Genomic DNA, 21,906 nt, shown 5'->3' with positions numbered 1-21,906 from the left:
GAGAACACAAAGTGTAAGCAGAAACTGACCTTCTCTCAAGAAAATGAATTTTGTAAAGGATTTCTGGCAAAAATGTACATACTTTTGACTAGCAAACGTGTTTTTCTTTTTTGGCCATGCTATGCAGCTTGTGAGATTTTAGTTCTCTGACTAGACTGAACCTGGGCCCTCAGCCGTTAGTGTGTGGACTGCTAACTGACGGACTGCCAGGAAATTCCCTAGCAACGTTTTAAAAAGTATATTTAACAGCATCTTATTAATAAGATTTAACCATAATTCCATAATCTTTCCTAGGAAGCATGAAGGTTTTGGATAGTAAACAGTTTTGCAAAGCTGTTTCATATATGTTAATTATCACTTTGTCTTACAATGACTGAATAAAGCATTATTTTACATTGAAAAATCTGAAGTTTAGGTAAATTGAGATGTATAATCTGGTTATCAGCAGTTAAACCTCCAGCTACAGTGCTCTGGCTAGACACTGTTCTTTGACCACCATGTTACATTGTCAGTATTTTAAGTTGAGGACATTTTGGAAAGCATATAGAATAATAAAAGCATTTAAGTTTTCTATCAAGTCACCATAACACTACTTATTAGATGCTGGCCTCTGCACAATTCTATTTTCTTAAAATAAGAAAAATACAATTTAACTAAATAAATACCTATTGAGTACCAAGACATTGCTAAGCAGAGGTAATAGAGATGACCAAGATATTTATAAGAGACAAAATGAAAAAAAAATCATAATTCAATATGATAAATATTGTAATACTGATATGAATAAAATGAAAGCCTAACTCATGTGACAGTATTTGGAAACAAAGCCTCTGGGAGATAATTAGGTTGAGAAGAGGTCATGGGGGTGGGGCCCCGTGATGAGATTAGTGCTCTTAGGAGAAGACAGTACAGATTTTGCTGTCTCTCTCTGTCCTGAAACACAGCGAGAGGAACCTCACCAGAACCCAATCACACAAGCATCCAACCTTTCGGATGGTGAGAAAAGGAATTTTTATTGTTTAAACCAATTCTGTGGTATTTTGTTATGGCAGCCCCAGCAGACTATCACACGTGCATATATACCTACAACATCCTAGACACTCTGCTAGGTGTATACAACGATAGGAAAAAGGGATATGAGCGCAACGAATGTGCCCTGGAAATCAGGTAAAGAGCTTTAGCTGGGCGTCAAGAGATGGGTGAGAAATGGCTGCCAGGTAAAGAAAAGGAGGAGATTCTATACAGAAGAATCTGCCACAAACACAAAGGCCTAAAAAAGTAATAATGTGATGTCCAGGCTACTAGAGAAAAATAATTAAAGAATGAAGGTCCACAGCACGACCATACTTATAATACACCCCTATTAAATATGGTACATCAAATAATATGCTCTATCATGCAGTCACAGCAAATAATAGGGCATTTTATTTCTCATTGGAAAAATCCTTATTTACTAACATGGGAAGGTGGTCACTGTGCATTATTAAGAAAACAAGGGTTAAAAAAGAGAAAAGAGGTTACAATCCAGTACTGGAAGGTTTTTTTTTTTTTTTTCTTTTTAAGTTTTAAATAAACATAGGCAAACTCATTGCAAATAGGACTGGAAAAATAATGTAACACCAAAATATTACTGCCCAACTTCCACTACTTGTCTCTGTGCAATCCTTTGTCCACACAGAACTTCTTTTTTATTGATGACATAAAGAGTGGGTATGAAACTATTAGTTGCTCAGTCATCTCTGTTCATGGGATTTCCCAGGCAAGAATAGTGGAGTGGGTTGCTGTTTCCTTCTCCAGGGAATCTTCCTGAACCCAGGGATCAAACTGAGTGCTCCACATTGCAGGCAGACTCTCTACTGTCTGAACCACCAAGGAAGCCCCAAAAGTTCTGTGTCTGTCCTTTCCCCATACAGAATTTTTTTTATTGATAACACAAATACTGGGTATACCACTCCCCAACACCTTCAGTGGCTTCCCAACCACACACAGTGTAATACGCCAAGTCCTGAACCTGATTTGATTTGTAAGGCCTCTGTGTTGCAGCACTCGATCATCATCTCAGGTCTTTCTCCCCATCACTCCACTCCTGCCTTCAACCACCTTCCAGTTCCTCAAACCAAACCAAGCTCTTCAACACCTCATGACCTTGAAACATGCTAGTCTGTCTTCACTGGATTTGGCAGCTACTCACTGAGTCTCATGTCATGTCCTTATAAAGTTCTTCCATATGCTGTCCCCTCAACATCCATTCCCATACAGTGTTTTTTCACAGGAACTATCAGTGTTTAATTTACACACGTTTATTTACACACATATGTATATACCTATCTATATATGTATCTATCTTCTTTAGCACAATACCTTCTGTATAGTCGACATTCCACAAATGTTTGTTGAAGGAATAAAAGTTGAATTATGGATTTTATTTTTCTTTTTTGTAATCTATATTTTCTCAATCTTTTTCAACAATGAGCACAGACTTGTAAAAGAACCAATCATCTTTTCTCAAAGCTTTAATGGTAATTAAATTCAAATAATTCTTCCTTAATAATTATCTTTCTGATCTGTCTCATTCCCTCTTCATCCAAGACCCAAGCAACAAATTTCACAAATTCTAGTAACTTCAAGCCTATTACAAATCTTCCTGCCTCCAACTTTTCCATCTACCAATTCTTTCCTCACTTAAATGTCTTTCTAAAAATCCAGTTTACATCATTACTGCTATCTTTACAAGCAACAACTGTCTCCACTATCATCTCCACCATCTGTTTCAAGGCTTCAAGGCAGAGTTTTTTCATTTCCCCTATTCCACACATAATCTCCCTCATATCTTATCTTTTATTATTAGACAACGCAGATTTTATTCTTCAGCTTTAAAACAACATTTCTAGAAGGATAACTTTCCCATTTATTTATTTTTTATTTATTTATTTATTTTAATTGGGGGCTAATTACATCCCACCCAGGAGATCAGTCCTGGGTGTTCATTGGAAGGACTGATGCTAAAGCTGAAACTCCAATACTTTGGCCACCTCATGCGAAGAGTTGACTCACTGGAAAAGACTCTAATGCTGGGAGGGATTGGGGGCAGGAGGAGAAGGGGATGACAGAGGATGAGACGGCTGGATGGCATCACCAACTGGATGGACATGAGTTTGAATAAACTCCGGGAGTTGGTGATAGACAAGGAAGCCTGGCGTGCTGCGACTCATGGGGTCGCAAAGAGTCGGACACGACAGCCACTGAACTGAACTGAATTATTTACAATATTGTAGTGGTTTTGCCATACACTGACATGAAACAGCCATGGGTGTTCATGTCCCCCATCCTGAACCTCCTTCCCACCTCCCTCCCCATCCCTTCCTCAGGGTCATCCCAGTGCACCAGCCCTGAGCACTCTGTCTCATGCATTGAACCTGGATTGGCGATCCGTTTCACATATGATAATATACATGTTTCAGTGCCATTCTCTCAAATCCTCACCTTCTCCCACAGAGTCCGAAAGTCTATTCTTTACACCTGTGTCTCTTGCTGTCTCACATATAGGGTCATCATTACCATCTTTCTAAATTCCATATATATACATTAATACGCTGTATTGGTGTTTTTCTTTCTGACTTACTTCACTCTGTATAATAGGCTCCAGCTTAATCCACCTCATTAGAACTGACTCAAATGCATTCTTTTTAATAGCTGAGTAATATCCCATTTATTTACTTTCACATATATATCCTGTCATAACATTCTGTCTAGAATGCTGGTTTCCTATGAAATCACATGCCACATCTCATTTAAAATTCTGCTCAAAACTTATCTTCCTAAAATGCTCCCTTCCATCTCCAACACTCTTCTTTGGTGACATACCCAATTCGGGTCTTCTTCACTTACCCTAGTCCCAACAACACTGAGGACTGCTTCCCATTCCACCAGTGATAACAGAGTTCCTTTTCCTTTCCTCATTAAATCGAGACAAGAACCCAACATGACGATCTCCTCTCTTCAAAAGAATGCCCCTTTCTTACCAGCCATTGAGATGATTTTTAAAGAAATCAAATCGAGACAAGAACCCAACATGACGATCTCCTCTCTTCAAAAGAATGCCCCTTTCTTACCAGCCATTGAGATGATTTTTAAAGAAATCATCATAGGAGGAATAGACAAAGGCTGCCACTATTCCACGGACGAGGCAAAGGCATCCTCTAAAATGTGAGTGAAGCAATCTGGAGGTAAGAGAAAAGCCACTCCCCCACCAAACAATTAAAGAAACTATATTAAAAAACACAAATCCTGTGACAGCCTAAGGAGGTGGGATGCAGGAGGAGCTACAGCTTGCAGCATACCAGGCTTCCTTGTCCTTCACTATCTCCTGGAGCTTGCTCAAACTCATGTCCATTGAGTCGATGATGCCATCCAACCATCTCATCCTCTATCACCCCCTTCCTCTTCCGTGCTCAACCTTTCCCAGCATCAGGGTCTTTGCCAAAGAGTCAGCTCATGTGTATACCTATGGCTGATTCATGCTCATGTATGACAGAAACCAACACAGTATTGTAAAGCAATTATCTTCCAATGAAAAATAAATTTAAAAATAAAACCAAACCACCAATCCTAGGCCTCCAATACCAATTCTACTGAAGGCAGAGTTTCTAATAACAAAGTTTATAATCAGAAACCACCCACAAAGGCATGGGTAAAATAACTATGACAAAGCTTGAAATGCCAGTGTGTGGTTGTTACTGGAGGAGACGGATGGACGCAGGAAAAAGAAACAAGAGTTAAAAGAGCAAGAGCCCCAAAGAAGCAGAGGGCATACAGGGGTGAGAGAAGGGATCAGCCACTTCACTTGTCACTAGAGTCATATTATCATTTTAGAGGTTTGGAGGCTTCTGATGCCTCTGAAGAGTCAGTCATTTCTTATGAGAATTGTTCAAGAAAGACTCTGGACTTGGCCTGAAAGTAAGAAATGGTAGTTCAGGTGTCCAGATTTTCCAGCACAGCATGCCAGCGATTATCAAAAAAATAAACCAGATTGTAGGTTCAGGACAAACACATAGATAAGCAAGCACAGATAAGTAATTGCACTTGATGGAAAGGCTCACTTAAGCCCAGCAAAGCACAAAAACGTTAAGAAATAATAAAAACAGTGTAAGTAATTAAGTACTTGTCAAGATCACTATAACTCTTAATTCACTTCTCAAGGCGAGACAATTACCCACTTGCATTTGTTCAACACCTTGCAGTTTTCAAAAGCACTTGCACTGGAGCCCTACAATTCACAAGTTATGGGACAGCCCACAAAGGCAGGCTCACTGTGCTCAGGGGGTAAAACTGAGGTCTAGGAATTCCAAGCGGTTACCTTAACCCTTCTAACTAGTCAAGAGCAGGGCTAGAAGTCAAGAAATATGGCAATCTTCTGATTCCTGATCCAAGGAATCCACTATTGCCCTTAACACATATTTCTATTTAAGTCAATAACTTATTTTATTGGAACCACTTACAAATCTGTCTTCTATATAGACTGGATGCTCCTTGAGGTAAGAGAATTTTCCTTGGAACTTCACCACTAGCAAAGACACTGGCACATAGATGTTCAATAGTTGGACTGAACTAAATCTGTTTCCATTATAACAGTGTACAGACAAAAAAATTAAATGAGTAGCTCAATTCAGTGACTGAACTGAAATTTAAGCTAAATTCTTAAAATGCTATTTCTGAGCTTATTTTGTTAACATGGTATAAAACTGTTTAACAGTTGCATTTAAAAAACCAGAACTAGAAAATGAAACCAGAGTAAAAATAACTGTCGGCAATTTAAATGCAGTCCTTTAATTCAAGTTTCTCCAAAGGGCAGAGGGTAGAGAGTGGCGAACAAAGACTACCTACAAATTATCAACCAACGAGGATAATTTTGTTCTTAAAATTTAACTTACAACTCCCTGCAGTTCAATATACTAAAATTATTCCTCCTACTAGCAAACTACTAGTCAAATTCTATTACAATAAGAATTCGTACCAGAGGAAAAGATCTAAGCCTCAGCTAAGCACGAACTCAGTATTTTCAATATTAATTTATTTCAGTATTTCTCAACTTCTTTTTCCCATTTCTGCTCCCTAAAGGAGCTTTCTCCAAGACTGTTTCCTCTAACCACATCCTCTCCCATAAAATCTGGGTAAGATGGCACACTGTATGTACTCAGTCACGTCCAATTCTTTCAGGCCCCACAGACCGTACACAGGCGGCTCTGTCCACGGAATTTTCCAGGCAAGATTACTAGAGTAGGTTACCATTTCCTTCTCCAGGGAATCTTCCGGACACAGGGATCAAATCCACATCTCTTGAGTCTCCTGCCCTGGCAGGCGGATTCTTTACCACTAGCACCACCTGATCAGTTTATATACTGTATGTGTATCTATGCTTTATACATAAAAGGAGTAAGAATTTTTCATCACCATCCCCAGAACCAATTTCCTCTCCCTTAGGGTGACATGACCCTCAATGAAAATACATCGTTTACTAAGTAAAGTAAATATAAACTGTGTGGGAGCTATATGCCAGGCTGAGATATTCACCATGGAAAAATTCTATGACAGAAACACAATTTTGTTTTTTAGTTTACTGTAAGAGTTTTGACTCAGAGAACTGAAATGAAAGGGCTTGAAGACAGAGACCTTCTTCCTAATATTTGCACCTCATCAAAGGCTTAGCTCAATAAACATCTGATGAACACACGGAAGGTATTAGAACTCTGCATGTGCTAGTTACACAATTTGCAAATGTCATCTAGCAAGATGACCAAGCTACAGAAATGCTGGCTTCCTATTTCAAACCGAAAATCCAACTGACCACAACCCTGAAACCTGAAATATTCTGTAGTCAATTTTCCAGAGGAAAAAAAGAAGACAAAACACAGCCAAAACAAAAAACTTAAATTAAAACAAAGAAACAGTTTCTCTATTTGATAATTTTTAAGCTTCTGGTTCACTAAATGTTTTGAGTACCTCACAAAAGCTATGTTCCCTTTCTCTAGAAAGATATACACACATAATACATACAACTACAGAATGTTCACAGAATTTCTAAACTCCATCCTTTGATTCCAATTTAAGAATTTCTCTACCAAGACAGCAAAAAAGACACAGATGTGTATAACGGACTTTTGGACTCAGAGGGAGAGGGAGAGGGTGGGATGATTTGGGAGAATGGCATTCTAAAATGTATACTATCATGTAAGAATCGAATCGCCAGTCTATGTCTGACGCAGGATACAGCATGCTTAGGGATGGTGCATGGGGATGACCCAGAGAGATGTTATGGGGAGGGAGGTGGGAGGGGGGTTCATGTTTGGGAACGCAGGTAAGAATTAAAGATTTTAAAATTAAAAAAATAAATAAATAAAATAAAAAAATTTTTAAAAATGGAAAAAAATGAAAAAAAAAAAAAAAAGAAAATGTATTTCCCCAAAATCAACCTAGAGGGGAGGGGTAGGGAGGGAGATGGGAAAGAGGTTAAAAGGGAGGGGATATATGTATACCTATGGCTGATTCATGTTGAGGTTTGACAGGAAACAACAAAAGTCTGTAAAGAAATGATCCTTCAATTAAAAATAAATAAAAATTTAAAATAAAAAAGAAAAAAAAGTATGTAAACATAATACAATTTATTGTTTAAATAAAAATAAAGGTAGTTTTTTTTTTCCCCATTTAAAATTTAACTTTTTTAGCTTAAGACTATATTTACCTGAAGTATTCTTTCTGGCAATAATGTACTTTAATATTAATTGTCTTCTTGCAGATCAGAGGTTTACCAAATAACTAGTAAGACAAGATAATATGAATAAAATAATGCCCTACTACCTATATATATATCTTCAATATCTAATTTAAAACCTCAAGATTCACTAGATTATAATACTGTACAATACTACTGAAACAGGTTGCAGTCTTTCAAGCTTTGATCAGAGAAACCTAAAGCCATGGCATCAATTTCAAAATGAAGTCGGGTTCTCTCCTTTGTTACTTGTCACGACTCTTATTAAATGGAAGAAACGGGGAGGACAAGCCATCTCTTTGAGCGGCTTCAAAAGCACATTCCCATGAAAATAAAACCCCCTAAACAAAGACTACAGCAACTCTGAGTGACACAATTTACTCTGATTAATAGAAGAATTATGCCGATACAAAGCAGAAAGTTTGCTTGGACATAAAGCAGTGTTGGGCCAAGTTTAACACAACATAACTGGACAAGTTCAATGCATTTTACAATCTTTTGAGACTTACATATAAGCGGACAATGACCATAGGTTATCTCTTTAAAGGTCAAAAAGTATGCCTAAATATTTGATCAAAATATCTTCAAGGTGTAATTCTAAAAGATAATCGCAAATGATCCATACAGGAATGCTCAGATGGTTTAAAATGAATAAATATCAAATGTCAGTATGACATATAAAATGAATCAGTGAATATTTTGGCCACACTGTGAGAGAACCCGGAAGAAAAGTAATTTCACTAATACAAAATCTTATGTAAAAGATACAATCAAGTGGTTCAACGAACTCCAAAAACTAATTTTATAACTAATATTTCATACGTGTGTACTCTTAAATGCACCTGAAAAAAAAAAATGATCCCTCAAATCATTCAAAACTATGAACAGCACATTATTTTTATTAAAGGACTAACAAAATCCTAAAACCTAGAAGTCTTTATTATACTTTAAATTACTAAAATCATAACACATCTTTTAATACTGAGTACTGAATGAATTTCTCATTAACAGATTTGATATGCAGATATGTGTATTACTGCATGTACAGGAAGGAGAATTTTTTTTTAAAGTTATCCATCATAGTAAGTACTGTACTTCAAAGTAGAAACCTTGGGAAACTCCAAAAATGGAACACTTTTAGATCATTCTTTAGAGCTAATTTAAAAGTCACACAAAAGTCAGTTCTATCATGTTAGTTTAACTTAACTATTTTACCCTAAGTGTGTATTATCCAGTTCAAGCATCTACTTATTTTTCAAGATACAGAGTTAAATTAGCACATTAAAGTTCTTACCTCCAAGCATTCAAAACATCAAAAACTGACTCTGGCAATCTTTAAAAAGGGACTTGACTGGAAAGTTCTTAAAGCTTACAAACTTGAAAGATGCCTGGGAAATCAGGATGGAAAAGACAAGCACCACAGGGCTAGGGAGAAGGAATCTAAAACAACCAAGTCAGAGAACAATATGACCCACACACTGGCGCTCCACTGCTGCTGCTAAGTCGCTTCAGTCGTGTCCGATTCTGTGTGCCCCAGAGACGGCAGCCCTCCAGGCTCCCCCGTCCCTGGGATTCTCCGGGCAAGAACACTAGAGTGGGTTGCCATTCCTTCTCCAATGCATCAACTGACAGGTCCTCCAAAATCCCCATAGCCTCAGGTTCTGCTCTCAAGATCCAAAGTCCAAGGAGAAAACATCTGGTTGGACAAGTCTAGGTCAGACTACACTACAAAAGGGAAGGGATGCATGCTTGAATAGGGCATCCTGGGGATGTATACGACGGGAAATACCCTACAGGCAAAATAAAACCTTGAGAGACAACGTGAAGGGTAAAACAAGAAATGTTCACAACAGTCATTAAAACTACAGGAGAGGTCTGTGTCTCCCTTTTAGAGAGTTCTGAGGCTCAGAGCATTTGAATAACATGGAAAGCTAAGGATATATCTCAGATCAAGACTACACCACATCTTTCCACTCTGCTATTCCACATTCCACTCTAAATTATACCTGGTCATTTAACATAATCAAATCCAACTTTAGGGCACTAAGATGTTCCATGAATGAAGATATTCAAAAAGTATATGACACCAGTCATTTCACTTAATTCTCAACGAGGCATTCAGAAAACAATGACTATAGGAGGCATCTACGGAAAAATCAAATAGTTGGGAGCAGGACACACCTAGCTTGTTTGCTGTCTCTTCCTCTTAAACACAGGAGAGATGGCAGAAATCCTGCTAATTATTTGGAAGTTGAATTTAAGTTTAAACATATCTGCCATCTTGCTGTGGGCTCCTCATGATTTACTTCAATACCTATGTCCTCTGCCTACTTTAAGCACCGAACCCCCAGAGGGGCCCAGGCATCTGTGTTTTAATAAGACAGAAAGGAAAATCATTGGTGAAAAAAATCTGAAATGAAATTCACAATAACTTTAGAGTTATCCCTAATAGATAATCTGAAGCCAAACCATCTGCTCACTAGCAGGCACGCTGAGCCTTCTGTTCAGTAAACAGGCAAGGAGAATACTAGATTCAGGATATGAGTTAAACAATTTTTTTTAATATTGTAGATTGTAAATGTGCTAAAAGTTAAATTGATAATAAAATGAGAATGAACAAATGACAACCTCAAACAAGCAAGTCACAAACTTGCTTTACAAAAGATACAGATGAAAGTACAAAAAAGGGGGAAACTCTATGCTGAGTTCTCAAGTCAAGCAAGTGGTGGCCCTTGAGGACCAGGCAGCGACTGCAAAGGAAATCAAGTGGGGCTTCTGGAGAGCTGCTCAGGTTGTTTCTTGATTAAGGTGTTGGTTCAACAGGTGTGTTCAGTTTGCAAAAATTCTTCACACTCACATGCACTTTTCTGTAGGTTTATTATTCAACAAAAAGTATTTTTCACAAGCCATTAGTCTCAGCATTATTTAAAAAAACGAAAATCAAGCTAATTTTGCCTCTCACAATTTCTTTAAAATTTTCCTTGTTTTGATTTCAACTAAGGTTAGCTCTAGGGCTTCCCTGGTGCCTCAGATGGTAAAGAATCTGCCTGCAATGCAGAAGACCCAAGTTTGATTACTGGGTTGGGAAGATCCCCTGGAGAAGGGAATGGCTACTCACTCCAGTATTTTTGCCCAGAGAATCCTGGACAGAGGTTACAGTCCATGGGGTCACAATGAGTCAGAAAGGACTGAACAACTATTATCGATCTAAGGTTAGGTCACAAATATATAAAGTGTATCCATTATTAATGACAAACATAACCTCTGAATTAAGCTTTTGAGTATCTTAAAAGTACCCAGCTAAGTCAAGGCTATGGTTTTTCCTGTGGTCATGTATGGATGTGAGAGTTGGACTGTGAAGAAGTCTGAGCGCCGAAGAATTGATGCTTCTGAACTGTGGTGTTGGAGAAGACTCTTGAGAGTCCCTTGGACTGCAAGGAGATCCAACCAATCCATTCTGAAGGAGATCAGTCCTGGGATTTCTTTGGAAGGAATGATGCTAAAGCTGAAACTGCAGTACTTTGGCCACCTCATGTGAAGAGTTGACTCATTGAAAAAGACTCTGATGCTGGGAGGGACTGGGGGCAGGAGGAGAAGGGGCTGACAGAGGAAGAGATGGCTGGATGGCATCACCAACTAGATGGACGCGAGTCTGAGTGAACTCCAGGAGTTGGTGATGGACAGGGAAGCCTGGCGTGCTGCGATTCATGGGGTTGCAGAGTCGGACACGACTGAGCGACTGAACTGAAAGATGGACATTACGTTAAAATAATAAAGTTAAAGCAGTGAGCTCTATACTACAGCTAAAATTTAGAATTTGTTAATATTAAATTTAATAAATTAAAACCTGGTATTAATAAGCATAAATGCCTAGAGCCTATGTGAGAGTAACTCCTGTCCCTGAAAAGAATGGTACAAGCAGAAGACAGGAGGGGGGAAGGGGAGGAAGGGAGGGGGGGAATCTCCTAAGGACAAAGATAGAAATGCACAAGTTGCCAGGGCTAGCGGGAAACACAGGTTAATCCCCAAAACCTAACTCTAAAGCAATGCAAAGTCCCAACCTCGCCCACCACCACAATTCCATGAACTTGCCTGCTAAAGGGAAGAAAGTTTCCTTGCCTCTGTGGTTGTTGAAATGATCAGAATTAGCATCTGGACCTTGGCCATGACATGGCAGCATATAGTGACTCCTGACACAAACACAACATACGGCCTCAATTACCTGTCACCAAAGAACTTCAAATTTTCTAGATTTTGTAAGCACTATTAAGTTGCAACAAATAAATTCTTTAGATTATCTTCATGAAAACCAATCAAGGGAAAACGGCATGTTAACATGCTTCAGCTTAAACATCACTCAGTAGTGTCAGACTCCTAGGCCCTCATGTACTGTAACCGGCCAGGCTTCTCTGTCCATGGAATTCCCCAGACAAAAATACTGGAGTGGGCTGCCACATTCAGAGTAACATACTTAAAAAAACAAAAAGGTACTTTCTCACTCTAATTTCTCATTTACAGTGACTCAGAAGTCCAAAAGCAAGTTTTGGTTTAGCTGTTAAGTTTTAGTTTTACACAAAGAATATATCCACATAGAGAAGTCTGAAAACTTACAAACTAGATATTCACTGAGGAATATGGATGAGACTTGTTTTCTTCATTTTGCTTTTTAGTATTTTTTACAATGTTACTTTTGTCCCAGAGGAAAAAGATACAATGTTACTTTTGTCCCAGAGGAAAAAGATAAAACATTTATTACCAAGATTCTAAACTTTGAAGCTGAAAAAACCTTTTGTAAGAATACTTTCTAAAATCACAGGTCTAGGACACTATATACCTCGTTTGTTTTTCCAAAGAGAAAAAGTAAATTTCATATACAGCCTGGTTGCATCATAACTCAGGAACTAAAAGAGATATCGAGTCCCTTAAATGGCCAGAGGAACATCAAGTGATCATCAGAAAGACCTGAGCAAACTGGAAATCTAGATAACACAAATACTCCAGACATTTCCATCAAGATAAACTTTAACTCATTAGATTACTAAATATCAGGAGTCCACAAACAATCCATATAAAACTCACCTAAATCTGATAAGTTGTGGAGAAAGATGACGAAGTTGTCTTAACATGAATTTTTTTTTCCCCCATCTCTGAATTGGGAAAACTACTGAAAAACAAAAAAACTTAAGATATTTTTGTATCTGACTCTCAAAATGTGCTGTCTGTAGTTTCCATATATAACAAGCTTCTGGGACCCTTCGCTATAAATGATTTATACAATATCCACTCGTCTGACCCTCGGCAGGTCTCTAAAAATAATCAGCTTTGCAGATACACACATGATAAAGCAAATACAGCAGAATGTTAATTACAGAAACTAGGTGAGTATGTAGGTGTCCACCGTAGCATTTTTCCCAACTCCTCTATGTGTGTATATTTTCACAAGGTATAAGCGTGAAAATAATTGTTTCAAAACGAGAACACACATACCTATCGAAACGCTGAGGCCTCTCATCAAGTCACAAACCTAGCATTTCAAGCACCCCCACGAAGAAGTCCCTCCTTTGAGACTGCAAGACTTTTTTTTGAGAACAGTAAAACTGAGGAAATGATAAAATTATAAAAACAATGTCTCACCCAAAGCATGTTTACCTAGAAAGTCAATCTGCAGGAGGTTTCATGAGAATTTCCTTGGACTTTAACAGTAAAAATAAAACTTTTGCTTCCATTACCATTTCACGGAAATTTTTCAAAATTTCCAAACAATACACCTTAAGTTGCTGTTCTTTTTTGTTAGTCCCCAGAAAGCAGATCAGTGGACCCCTCCCAGGTCCTAAAACCTGCAGAACCTATGGGTTCAGGGCGCTGGTGGTTCCAGTTGTTTCACGCTAACGTGCACTCCGCGGGAATCGTACCCTGAGGTTTACCCGAGTTAAACAGGCGGGGGGTAAAGCGAGAACGCAACAGACCCGCCGCGGAGTCAAAATGAAAGGAGTGATTGAGAAACCAGAAAGGGAAATCCAAACAATCAGTGCGAGAGGGTGAGCTGGACGCTCCCGCGCGCGGAGTCGGGAGCTCGGAGAGCAGACGCGCGGAGCCAGTAGCCGGGCTCCCGCGTGGCGCCCGGACCCCGCACCGGCCGCCCCCGCCCTGCCCGCCGCGCCCGCACCTCTCGGTCCTTGAGGCCCAGCAGGAGCACTTCCTCCATCAGGGTCAGCCGCGTTTCCTTGGAGTCGCCCTTGTCGTCGTCGTCCTGCTCGTCGCGACGGCTCTGCGCGTCGTCCTCATCGTTGCCGCCGCCGCCGCCCGCCGCCCGCTCCTTGTCGGCGGCGTTGCGGGAGGCCTCGGTACGCCGCTGCACCAGCCCGGAGCTGCGCTGGGTCAGCGAGGTCATGGCTCCGCCGCGCCGGGCCGAGAGGGACGCAGGACCGGCCGGGTCTCCCTCTTCCTCCCTCCGCGGCCCCCGACCCGCGCTTCCGTGTTAGGACCGGGCACTGGGGAGACGTCCGTCGGCAGCGGGGCCGGATGCAGTCATGAGGAGACGGGCGGAGGGGGAGCAGGTGGGCCCGGCGTCGGTGGGGCGGAGGAGGGGCTCTATCCTTTCTGTGGCCGCGGCGTGAGGCAGCTGCAGCAAGACGGAGGCGGTAAAGGAGGAAGCCGCTGAGGAAGAAGCGGCGGCGGCGGCGCCTTTCCAATATGGCGGCGCCGGCTGACGTCACTGGAGGATGTGGCACGGACGGCGCGGGGCGGGCCCGGAGGGCGCCGGAAGCGGCGGGCAGGACCGGGGGGCCGGGGAGTGGGCGGGGGCAAGGGTCTGCGGTTTAGGAACCCCCTTCCTCGGCCCCTGGGACTCCACGGGCCCTCGCCGTTTCCTTGGAGTGCCTTCATCGCCCAGCCCGCGCCCCCCCCTTCCCGTGACGTGTCCTTCCTCCGCCCGCCTTCCCTTGTGTCCCCTAAGGAGCCGGGGCTGAAAGTAGACATTGGAAAGGCCTCAACGAATCGGGGCAGCCTTGGCCTCGCGAGGGCGAACCCTGATCCGTCTGGAGCTGCGCCCACAGCACTGTCCTCGGAGTAGGCCTCGGGCGAGGCTGGGCTTGGGGTCCGGTGTCCCGGTGAAACACTGGAAGGACTTTGCTCAGTACCGATGGAGCGTGGAGAGAACGCGCTCTCTGCCCACATTCCCAGACCCTTCAGAAGGAGCAGCTGCGTTTAAATAGCCTGAAAACGGACTTTTGGTTTTTCTGGGTGTATTACGGTACGAAGAGAGAGGTTAGAACAAATTGAATAGTTTGGTTTGTAAAACTTTGTCCCTCCTGCCGATCCGGGCGCAGTGAGTACAGTTAGCACTGCACAGGTCAGTACAGTCAACCTTAACGAGCTTTTTATAGAGACAATAAACCTGTTGCGTTTCACGCCACGTCTTTGTACACATTAAATCTTTCAATTTAATTACTAGGTTAAATCCTCTTGGCGTGCTTGACTGTGCACGTTCTGTTAAAGAATAGATGTCAAACCTGAGGGGAGGGCGTTGGAAGGCCAGACGAGTGGAATTCACACATAAAACATTATCCAGAAATGGCATTGTATGCCATCCGATATTATTTAAAGTCAGGAGTGACCACAGGCTGTGGCTTCAGAATGATTTAGATAGGAGGAATGTAACTGGACTGAAGCTGTAATAAGACATAAACGCCCACGGTAAAACCGTAGCATGGAACATTTTGGCTACAGAGTTATTTTCCTTCCACAAACCCTTTATCCAGAACTCATGCTGGCCTTCACCACCACTACCACCCCCTGCCTCGGAAAATGGGAAGCTAAATCTGGGGTGGGGAGAAGAGGGCAGGATGAGCACAATGTTCGCTTCCTTTTTCCTATCTTTTGGGGCAAAGGTCGATTTCAGTTCAACCAATTTCTTTCATTGGCATCCTGTTCAACTGTTTTTTTCCCCTTCCCCCGCCCCCCCCCCCCCCAGTTCTTTCACAAACAGTTTAAAATGTTGCTTTTTAAAAGAAATATAATTAGTTGATTAATATAGTCAAATACATAGTTTAAAGAGTATAAAGATAGATACAGTAAAAATCTTCCTTCTAGCCCTGACCCTGTTCACCCAGTTGTTCCCCTCTTCCCTTGGTGATTTTCAAATACCTTAGCAGATTAGGGGAAACCTAATTCCCCACCCCTTGAGTATGGGCCAGACTTAGTGACTCTCTTCAAAGGAATTGAATGTGGCAGGGAGGACTTTGTGTAACTTCTTAGATTAGGACAATAGTGTTTACAACTTCTCCCTTGTTCTTTCCTCTCTCTGAGATCTGAGGGAGGCCAGCTGCCCTGTCATGAAGACATTCAAGCAGCCTTATGAAGAGGCCTAGTTGTGAAGGAACTGAGGCCTCCTGCCCAACAGCCGTGTGAGTGAGTCGTGTTGGAAGTGAATCCCCTGAATGTGTGCTAAATCGCTTCAGTAGTGGCTGACTCTGTGACACTATGGACTATAGCTGCCAAGGATTCTCCAGACAAGAATACTGGAGGGGGTTGCCATTCCCTTCTCCAGGGTATCTTTCCTACCCAGGAATTGAACCCAAGTCTCCTGTAGCTCCTGCATTACAGGCAGATTCTTTACCGCTGAGCCATCAGGGAAGACCAATGTGTTAATTGCAACCTCATTAAAGATTCTGAACCTCTACCACCAGGCTAAGCCATTCCTGCTAAGTCACTTCAGTTGTGTCCGACTCTGTGCGACCCCAGAGACGGCAGCCCACCAGGCTCCCCCGTCCCTGGGATTCTCCAGGCAAGAACACTGGAGTGGGTTGCCATTTCCTTCTCCATTTGAAGCCATTCCTGATGGCTTCAAAGAGTGAAATAATAAATATTTGTTGTTTTCAGCTACCAAGTTTGGAATAATTTATTATGCAGTATAGGTACTAAGAGCTTCCCTGGTGGCTCAGACGATAAAGAATCTGCCTGCAATGCAGGAGATCAAGGTTTGAGTCCTCGGTCGGGAAGATCCCCTGGAGAAGGGAATGGCAGCCCACTCCAATATTCTTGCTGGAGAATTCCATGGACAGAGGAGCCTGGTGGACTAGTCTATGGGGTCTCAAAGAGTCAGAAACAACTGAGCAACTTACACACACACAGGTACTACAATTCTTGGGCATATACACACAAATATGTCAGTACTTAAGAGCTTGTTTGTGATTACTTTCAGTTGCTTCATATTCTATTGTATAAACACCATAATTTTTTTGGTCACACCCCTATTGATGGACATTTATTAGACTGTTTCCAGTCCTTTGCTATTGGAAACAATACTATACTAAATACAGTGAATAGCTACATGTATTTTGTCCACAAAAATATATGCTCATTGTCTATTCAAGCAACAGTATCATACTTTTGAAATTATTCAGACTTTACGTAATAACATTATTGCTCTTTTTTTTTAAGAGCTTTCCTAGCATTTTCCCCTTATTTATTTTCTACAAAGTAGACTTCAAAATCACCTTGTCTCTATACAAAGAAAAAGGGAGGAAAGGAAAGAAAGAAAAAATGAAGGAAGAGGAATAAATTATATTTGGGGACCAAAATATATATTCCTAATAACAAGGACCATTTATTTATTGACTGCTGGAAATGTGCCAGGCATGCTTTCCTGAAACCCCGCACCAGAATGGTGAAGATTAGGTCCTGCTGCTGTTAGGCATGGACTTCAACTGCTTCCTGCAGTGCAGCTTGTTGGTCCCACACTTAATGTCCATGTGGGTCACCTCCAAATGTTCAGGAGTTAGCAGTTCAAGCTGGTGGATAAATGCTGTCCTTTCTCTTCCCTAATGGATTGTTTTTAGATCGTTTATACAACTTCTCAGTGATATTAAGCTACAGCAAGCTCAACAACACATTCTACATATGGCTCCCCAACTTTAAGCCTCAATGCCTCTGTCCTGTGCACCCCATTCCTGGAAAATGGACTCCGTAACAAAACAGCAGCACAAAAGCCTTTGTCTTGGGTCCTGTCTTCTGGGAATCCCAGAGTAACAAACCCATCTTTTTTGCAAAGAAACTGAAGCTTGGAGAAGTTAAGTAATCAGCCCAACCAAGCACATCTGGCAAATTGCAAGCCTGATGCTTGGTGAAATAAATGCTTGTTATTGTGACTAAGATTTTGTGTTATCAAGCAGCAGTATCTGAGTGATACTAATATGTTAACCCAGTTCTCACAACATCCTATGTGCTATAATTAGCCTTATTTTACAGAAAAGGCACAAAGAGATAAAGTATCTTACCCAAAATCCACAGCCTGCCTCCAGAGTCCATGTTCTTAACCAAAACCTCAGAATGATGCAATGATTTTACAGTACAAGAAGTGGTCTTTTCATAAGAGTCAAGCAGGTCCAAAGACACATATGCAAAGTTTCAAAGATACAAAATTTTTTTAAAATATTTACTTATTTACATGGGATCTTCGTTGTGTCACACAGAATGCTTTGTTGCGGCACATGGACTCTCTAGTTTAGGCGGGTGGGCTCAGTAGTTGAGGTGCTTGGGTGTAGTTGCTCCTCGGCACTGGGGTCTTAGTTCCCCAACAAGGGATTGAACCTGTGTCCCCTTCATTGCAGAGCAGATCCTTAACCACTGGACCACCAGAGAAGTCTCCTAGAATTTTATTTTTGAGTAAGTGATAATAAACTCACATAATTGATAATAAACTCACATATTTCAAAACTAAAAATGGATAAAAGGAACATACATGGAGAATTTGTGCTCCTTCCCATGCTCCCATCTATCAAAGGCACAATTGTAACATGGCCCTTATAATTCTTGCAGCCCTACTATCTACATGTATGTGTGATCCCCTCTCCTTCAGTGGGAGCAGATTTTGTAAATTACTTCTAACCACTCTGTGTGTGTGTGTGTGTGTGTGTGAAAGTCACTCAGTTGTGTCTGACTCTTTGCAACCCTATAGACTGTAGCCCACCATGCTCCTCTGTCCATGGGATTCTCTGGACAGGAATACTGGAGTGGGTAGCCTTTCCCTTCTCCAGGGTCCCAACCCAGGAATTAAACCCAGGTCTCCTGCATTGCAGGTGGATTATTTACCATCTGAGCCACCAGGGAAGCCCCGTTCTGACCACTAAAATATGGCAAAAGGGAGGGGATGTTGCAGGTGTAATTAAGGTCCTTAATAAATTCACACTGAGTTAATCAAAAGAGAGATTATCCTGGGCGGGTCTGCATAATCAGGTGACATCATTACTTTCTCTTGAAAGTGAAGCCATCTCTTCTTTAATTAGAGAGACTTGAGTCAGCTGAGACACTCTCTTGAGGAAACAGCTGCGTTGTGAACTGCCTATGGAGAGGGGTAATCTCTAAGAGCTGATGGTCTCAATCTTAGAACTAAAGCAACTAAATTATGCCAACAGTATGAATGAGCTTGGAAGAGGACTCCAAGTTCCAGGTGAGAATATAGCCCAGCCAACACTTTGATCACAACCTTGTGAGACTCTGAGCAAAGAATCCAGTTAAGCTATGCCAAATTACTGACTGATAGAAACTCTGAAATAATAAATGTGTGTTGTTTTAAGACACTGAACTTGTAATTTGTTATGCCACAGATGCAGGAAGGTTGGGAAAAATAGAGTGGTAAACTATATATCATGCAAACAGCAACCATCACACAAAATAGACTTTAAGACCACACATACACACAACATTGTAAATCAACTGTACTTCAATAAGAAAATAAGTATAAGACCACACATACACTAGAAATACACTCTCACAAAAGTTAATAGAAATACACTCTCACATTTGTGGTCAATTTTTAATAAGGTTGCCAAGACAATTCAATGGGAAAGAACAGTCTTTTCAAAACAAATGGTACAGAAACAACTGTTTATCCACATACCAATAAATAAATAAAGTGGAAACCCTACCTTACACCATATACAAAAATTAACTTAAAATGGATCAATGACCTAAATGTATAGCTAAAAATGTAAAGTGTTTAGATGGAAATTGGCATAAATCTTCCTGCTGTTGTATTGGGCAATGGTTTCTTAGATAGAACCAAAAACCCAAATTAGAAAACAAAAAAAAGAGATAAATTGAACATTATTAAAAGAATACCATTAAGAAAATGTGCTTCAAAGGACACCATCAAAAAAAATCAAAGGTCAACTGGCGTAATGGGAAAAAAATTTTATAAATCATATACTTGTAAAGAACTTATAACTAGAATATATAAAGAACTCTTACAACTCAATAATAAAATCACAAGTAATCCAATTTAAAATAGGCAGAGTAGACAGTCGCCCTGCTGCCTCCTTCGTCTGAGTGGTTAGAGCCAGAGTCCTCGAAGCCGTTCCAGAGCCGGGACGAGTGCAGCCGCAGGAAGGAGCACCTGTAGGCCAACAGCATGCCCCAGGATTTGCAAAGGCCCTGAAGGAGGCCGGGCTTCCCAGGTGGCTCTGGTGGTAAAGAACCCACCTGCCAATGCAAGAGACTTAAGAGACATGGGGCTCATCGCTGGTTGGGGAAGATCCCCTGGAAAAGGGCACAAGCAACACACTCCGGTATTCTTGCCTGAAGAATCCCATGAGCAGAGGATTCTGGCGGGCTACAGGTCACAGGGTGGCAAAGAGTTGGACACGACTGAAGAGACTTAGCACGCACACACATGAAGGAGGCCACCCCGGAGGTGCACACCCAGGAGGAGAATGCAGAGCTCATGAAGAGCTGTCAGAAGGGAGAGGGTGACCCCAGAAGCCTATAAGCCGGTGATGGCACCTCTGTGCCACGTCTCCTTGGCCCTGGAGGAGGAGATGGAACACAACCAGGAGAACCTGGTCTACGCCCCACCTCAGCTCCCCGAAAAGCTGCACCACAGGGCTACCCTGGAACAGGACGTGGCCTACCGGTACGGGTGCGCAGGCAGGAGGGCATCCTATATGCACAGGCCACCTAGCACTCGGTGCCGAGACGCCAAGAGATCAAGCTGCTGATGGCCCGTGCCTATACCCGCTACCTGGGCGACCCGTCCGGAGTGCCACGTCCTCTGAAAGGTCACTCAGAAGGCCCTCGGCCTGCCCAGCTCCAGAGGGTCTGGCCTTCTTCACTTTCCCCAACATCACCAGCGCCACCAAATTCAAGCAGCTAGTTGTACAGCTCCCTCATGAACACTCAAGGGGACCCCCGAGGTGGAGCAGAGGGTCCTGCACGAGGCCAAGACCACCTTCCTATGCAACATGCAACTGTTTAAGGGGTTGCAGGGGCTGCTGACCCCACAACGCCAAGGACTAGGACCATTTGTGGACACCAGACCTTCGCAGGCAAACAGGCAGCAAGGTGCAAGACTCCATTCCCACCAAGGTGGACCAGGAGGAAGCCCCAGCCCAGCGTCATCTCCCAGGCGCTGCTTGTGCGATGGGTCCTCGCAGTCAGCTTTCCGGTGACCACGGTCAACTTGAGGCTTTATGCCATGTGAATACAAGCGTGCTGGCTCCTGGAGGTCATGAACTCTTTCTGGGGAGGGGCTCAGCTAACTTTCTCACCGTGGGCATGGGGCGGTGGAGGGGCAGCCGTTGGGGCCCCTGATGTCTTCCTGCATCCCTCTCTCTGGGAGGAGCCTGCGACATCTCCCCCAACCAAAAGCACTCCAGTCAGTGACCTGAACTTCAGAGTGAGAGGAGGGGTCCTGCCCAGCCCCTCAGCAGCCTCCCCTTCCTGTTCCTGCAGCAGAGCCCAGAAGATGTAGCCAGAAGGGACAGCTGTCCTGAACCTCTGAATGGCCTAGGTCTGAGGTCTCCTTTTGACCCCTTGCCCTGTGGGCCATGGCAGTTGTTGTTAACTGTTCAAAGATGTTGTGTCTTGTGTTTCTGTCTTGTTTTTGCTGGAGCCACTTTTTGTTCCCATCTCAGACTGAACTGTGGTATTTTGTTGTGTTCTATTATGTTTTTATAGCAGGGTTGGGATGGAATGTGAGGGCTGGGGAGGGAGATGTTTAACAGGACCATGGCCTTGGTTGCTAACGTTTATGCCAAATAATAAGCTACATGACCTGATTGAAAAAAATAGGCAAAGTATAGGTATATACTTTCCAAAGAAGATAAAAGAATAGCCAATAAGCAAATGAAAAGATGTTCAAT

At 42.1% G+C, this 21,906-nt stretch overlaps 1 protein-coding gene and 1 pseudogene across 1 annotated transcript in view; one reads left to right on the top strand and one right to left on the bottom strand.

Annotated features, from left to right (window-relative positions):
* Positions 1-14,948, bottom strand: part of GOLPH3 (golgi phosphoprotein 3) — a 45,346-nt gene extending 30,398 nt beyond the window's left edge. Inside the window, exon 1 of the mRNA XM_018065702.1 lies at positions 13,935-14,948. Within this exon, the coding sequence (XP_017921191.1) occupies positions 13,935-14,159 (225 nt within the window). The 5' untranslated portion in view covers positions 14,160-14,948. The remainder of the gene's footprint in view (positions 1-13,934) is intronic.
* On the top strand, positions 20,439-21,245 carry LOC102180969 (annotated as a pseudogene).

Source organism: Capra hircus, chromosome 20 (assembly GCF_001704415.2).
Source record: "Capra hircus breed San Clemente chromosome 20, ASM170441v1, whole genome shotgun sequence".
Classification (NCBI taxonomy): domain Eukaryota; kingdom Metazoa; phylum Chordata; class Mammalia; order Artiodactyla; family Bovidae; genus Capra; species Capra hircus.
Note: the sequence above shows the minus strand (reverse complement) of the source record. Positions and strands in the feature narration are given on the sequence as shown.